Consider the following 4,870-nt stretch of genomic DNA (forward strand, 5'->3'; position numbering starts at 1 on the left):
AGGCGGATGCGCTGCCAATTCTTGGAAGGGCTCATTAACGAAAACCCCTGAGCCTGACCACCTGGAGGAAAGGCTCACCGTTCCCATGTGTGATAAGGGCCAGGAGATTCCACAGGTCAGGTAGTTCCCCCGCCTCCCTGGCGTTTTGTGGTCACCATTAATCATTTCCTCTAACTGTGTATATAAGAGCTCTTTTGCCAGTGAGCCCAGTGCTCAGAGAGAAAGGCTAAAGTCCTCAGGAGGATGTGGCTGCAGAACCTGCTTTTCCTGGGCACTGTGGTCTGCAGCATCTCTGCACCCACCAGCTTACCCAGACCTGTCACTCGACCCTCTCGGCACGTGGATGCCATCCAAGAGGCCCTGAGCCTTCTGAACAAAAGTAGTGATGAGACTGCTGTGATGGTGAGTGAGGGAGTGCAGGCTGTCCCTGGGCCACTTTGCTGGCCTGGACTGGCCCTGCCTGTCAGCTTAATAAAATGGTATTTTTCTTTTCTACAGAATGAACCAGTAAAAGTCGTCTCTGGAATGTTTGACCGCCAGGTAAGATGTTCCTCTCCAACACACCTTCCCCTCTACCTTGGGGGTGGCTCCATTTCAGAGGGACTCTCACAGGGTGGTCAGTTCACTTTCTCTCCAGTCAGTTTGCTGCCAGGAGGGGCTCTCAGGAGGCAACCGGCCTTGCCCCCGTGGCATTCACGTGAACTCCATTAGCTGAGCAGCCACGGACAGACCTAGCATTCAAGGGGCCAGGGGTCACCAGGGGACAGGTGGGTAGGCGGGAGTTACTGTAGGACACAGGGGCTGTGGGCTTGGGGCACTCATGAGACTAAGCCCTGTGGAGGCAGCATGTTGGCTACAGAGGGGCAGAGAGAGATTTCAGGAACAAGCTTTGTTCACATAGCAGGATGCTCCACCCTGCTACCTTCTCCCTGAATGGTGGGGGTTAGTGACCTCCTTTCCTGGGGCCTGGGACCCTCTCAAGATGCCAGGGAAAGTGGCTGTGCTGGCTGGGGGGTGGCCTGAGCTGAATGGTGCAGATTCATGTTGGCATGGACAGAGCAGTGTGTATGACTGAACCCGGCATCATCCTGTGCCCCTCCCAAGCCCTACTCTTGGGGGACAGGGCTGAGAACAGGAAAGAGTGACGGGGAGGGTGTCATGTGCCCACCAGAGGGCACTTGTCCACTACTTACCAGGAAACGGACATTTCCCACAGGAACCGACATGCCTGCAGACGCGCCTACAGCTGTACAGTGAAGGCCTGCGGGGCAGCCTCATCAGCCTCAAGCAACCCTTAACCCTGATGGCCAACCACTACAAGCAGCACTGCCTCGAAACCCCGGTGAGTGCCCACATCAGGGTCCCAAGCTGGAAGGTCTTGGTCCAGGACAGTGGAGGAGTGGATAAGGAGGGACCTTTGGCTGTAGCTGTACAGGACTCCAAAGGGGTTCTGTGTTAACAGATTTGCCCCTCTAGAGATTGAGCAGCCCTGCCCATTTTCATCTCTAGGAGTTAAAGCCATGGAGCTCCAGGGGCCTATACACTCCCCAGAGGGAGCTGCTTCTGTCCTTATTATCATCAGTGAGGTCAGAGGTGAGGTAAACCCAAGGAAACTCAGGTCCTGCCTAAGGTCTAGGGTATATTCCGGGGCCCAAGTGCCACCTCCATGGCCCCTTGTGAGGTGCCTAATTGCATGGAAGCAAGGAGGGGGTCACACTCAGATTGGACTCCTGCCCCTTCTAGGTTGCTGGCCTGAGAATGAAGAGACACCGGCCCAACCGCCCAGCCCTGCAGACCAGCTTCGGGCTGACGTGTTGTCAGGCTCTTGGCCGTGGCTGCCACTGGCAAAGTTGTGCACCCTTTGGGTGACACGTGGTGGCAAGCTTGTCATCTGACCCAGGTCAGCAGGCAGGCTCCAAATGGGCCTTCTGGCCTCTGAGTTCCAGAAGACAGTGCAGAAACACACTGGTGCTTCCCACACATTACCCGTTCATACCTGAACTTAAAAGTTTTGTTTTGTTTTGTTTTGTTTTTAAGGAAACTTCCTGTGCAACCCAGACTATCACCTTCAGAAGTTTCAAAGAAAACCTGAAGGAATTTCTGTTTAACATCCCCTTTGACTGCTGGCAGCCAGAAGCAACAGAGGCCGGTCCAACCAGGAGCCAGCCCTGAGAGTGTAGTTCCCGAACCACTGCACTCCTACCCACGGACTGCTGAAACTCAGGATCTTCACCTTCGAGGGACCACAGGGCGGCCCAGGGCCAGGGTGGGGGGCACGGACTTGCTCTGGGCCATGCTGCCCTTGTTACCAGCTTGGTATATGGGGAATGGGGAACGTTTTACATTGGCAGGGATCAGTAATATTTATTTATATATTTATGTATTTTAATATTTATTTATTTATTTATTTAAGATCATTCTATTTATTCAAGATGTTTTGCCATAATAATAAATTATTAAAAGCCCATTCTTATTTGTGTAGTTTCCAGTTTGTTCTTGACCATGAGCAAATGCTGATGGTGTGCTCCTCCCCACAGGGCAAGGGGTGAGGGGAAGAGGAGCCACCAGGTTGGGGACGGGGCAGCCCTGACAGAGCAGAGGGGAGGTAAGAGTTGGCCTGGGTGCTGCACCTGCACACCCAGATATACTTCGCTGGCTACTCAAGGGCTCCCACTGTAGAAAGAGGTTTTCAGCTTCCCTTGGAAGTTCAAGGCACCTGGTCAGTGGGAACTTTGCTCCGGTATGAGGCCATCCTACTTCCTGAGAAGGCTTGGGAGTTCCTGGAGCTTGGCTGGTCACTGGCTGAATGGCCCTGCCCTAGCGTGAGGCAAAACACCTGTGCCCCTCAGAGGCTTGGCCCTGTGGCCACACCCTGACCCTCACACTCAGGGCCTCAGCCACTCCCAAGGGGAACCAGTAGATAGATTACCTGTTCAGGGGGAAACAAAAAAACAAACCACAGGGTCAGGGCCCAGCATATTTATCAAACTTTCCCCCAAATGGGTGATCCTAATCTGTGAGAGTCAGAATGTATATTCAGAATTTATCAGGACACGGCTCTAGTGTGGCATTTTTGTGAGCTGGCTTTTCTTTTTACATGAAGTTTTGCATCCAACCAGGGGCATTCCTCTAAAACCCAAGGCCTTCAGGCCAAGAAATAGCAGTGCTCTCTTCTTCCCTTGTTTTGCCTGCCAGGTTGGAGGCTGTGTTCAGGAACCTGTTCCCCTGTGTCCCTCCTGGGGACTATGAGGAAGTGGGTGTGTCCTCAAGTGTCAGGCAGACAGGACAGCAAGGCCAGCTTTCTCCTTGACAGGTGGGCCTGAGGAAGCTGGCTTGGTGCAGCTGTTGCCCGTCTTGCTCTTTCTCCACCCCACTCACTCTCTCTGCTCTGGCGTGCACCTGTAGACAGCACCGGTCCTGGTCACAGACCTGTCCCAACAGGCAGGCAGAGAGGTCATGACTCAAAATTTGATTACAAATAAAATTAGAGCAAGCGTGATTTTCAGCAAAGACAAGAATCCATGAAGTGTGCTGTGGTCATAGAAAATGCATGAAAAGCACATTTTGCCCAGCGATAAGGTCCTCTCTGTCTTCCACGTAAGCCAGTGATGACTGATAAGAGACTTAGCATTTCCTTAGACTCACTTATATAGGTACCCTTCTCCACAGAAATGCTGCCAAGCTCAGGGCTCAGATCAGCGTGGAGCTACCCTCCAGTCCTACCATGTACCTGTACGTGTTCCTGGCTTGTGCACTCTGGGGATCAGAAAACCATTGCGCCTCCATGATGACAACCAACGTGTCTGCCTACGACAATCACACGGCAGTCTGTGCTGAAATTCAGAAAGAACTTTCGGCTGACAACATTATATACAACGTAAGTCTGGGTCTTCATCAAACATCACTTTGCTCTCAGTGGCCCTTTGTGTTTCTGATCGATTTCTCCTGCTTTCAGGGTTCCTTCAAAAGGCCCCAGAACACCAGTGAGGTAAGGTGCTATTGCCACATGGACCTTTCTGACCACATTTGAAAGGGATCATCACCCCAGTCAGTACCCATCACAGAGATAAGAACAAAAGACACTGGAGTGAGGAATCTGGGGGGAAAAAGAGTTTGAGTTTGGGTCCTCTAGCCCAGTCAACAGATGAATCAGTGGCCAAGTTCTAGGCTTTTCCTAGATTAGCCCTGGGCCTAGGGAGAGACCAGACACCCTTGCACCTGTGGGACACCTGCGGGGCAATCAGGGTAGGGCCTGAATTTGAGTTCAGGGATCCATCTAGCCAGGGTGACCAGGGCTGGATGAGGCTGGGGTTCAACTGTACACTACCACCAACCCCCTGCCCTTCACCCCGTTACAGGAGCCCTGCTATGGTGAGTTTACAAAAGACTTCATCTCCACCCTGAAGGAACTTACGAAATCTTACAAGCATGACCTTCACATAAAAAAGGTTTGTAAGGACATGGAAGAACTCACCAGAATCTGCCCAAAGCTGAAAGTAAGTTACTGTTTGCTCTTAGAGGATAGTTAGGCTACCATAGCCAGGGACCCAGTGGGACAAAGGGCCACTTATGGCCCCCACTTGTCCCATGTGAGGCCTTATATACTACTTTCTGATCCCAAAAAAGTGCACTCACTGACAGGGGCTAGGGGTTGGGTGGGTGGGGATTTAGGGTTTGTTTCGGAGGTTTCTGTGATGCCCTCTGCCAAGCCCCCATGCACAGGGGTCAGTGTGGAGCAGGTCTGAGTTCAGAGCAGGGCTGTTGTGTAATCAGCCTGGGGAGTGGGAAGGGCTGCTCAGTGCCAACCCCAGCTGGGCACCCAGTCCAAGGGAGTTTTGGTTTGCCATGCCATGCCTGGGGCTCTTTCTGG

The 4,870-nt window shown here is 52.5% G+C and overlaps 1 protein-coding gene across 1 annotated transcript; it reads left to right on the forward strand.

Moving 5' to 3' along the window:
- Nucleotides 1–221: 221 nt before the first annotated feature.
- CSF2 (colony stimulating factor 2) lies at nt 222–2,396 on the forward strand. The gene is made up of 4 exons (XM_032837716.1): nt 222–402; nt 499–540; nt 1,217–1,342; nt 2,038–2,396. The coding sequence occupies exons 1-4, from the start codon at nt 244–246 to the stop codon at nt 2,170–2,172; spliced, it is 462 nt and encodes a 153-aa protein (XP_032693607.1). The 5' UTR covers nt 222–243; the 3' UTR covers nt 2,173–2,396.
- The last annotated feature ends 2,474 nt before the right edge of the window (nt 2,397–4,870 follow it).

The sequence above is a fragment of the Lontra canadensis genome, unplaced genomic scaffold (genome assembly GCF_010015895.1).
Source record: "Lontra canadensis isolate GAN:19392208 unplaced genomic scaffold, GSC_riverotter_1.0 scaffold99, whole genome shotgun sequence".
Taxonomy (NCBI): Eukaryota; Metazoa; Chordata; class Mammalia; order Carnivora; family Mustelidae; genus Lontra; species Lontra canadensis.

Coding starts and splice junctions, on each gene's coding strand:
- CSF2 (XM_032837716.1), top strand. CDS start 244: ATGTGGCTGCAGAACCTGCTTTTCCTGGGCACTGTGGTCTGCAGCATC. Junction 541..1,216: donor CTGGAATGTTTGACCGCCAG/GTAAGATGTTCC, acceptor CATTTCCCACAG/GAACCGACATGCCTGCAGAC. Junction 1,343..2,037: donor AGCACTGCCTCGAAACCCCG/GTGAGTGCCCAC, acceptor TTTGTTTTTAAG/GAAACTTCCTGTGCAACCCA.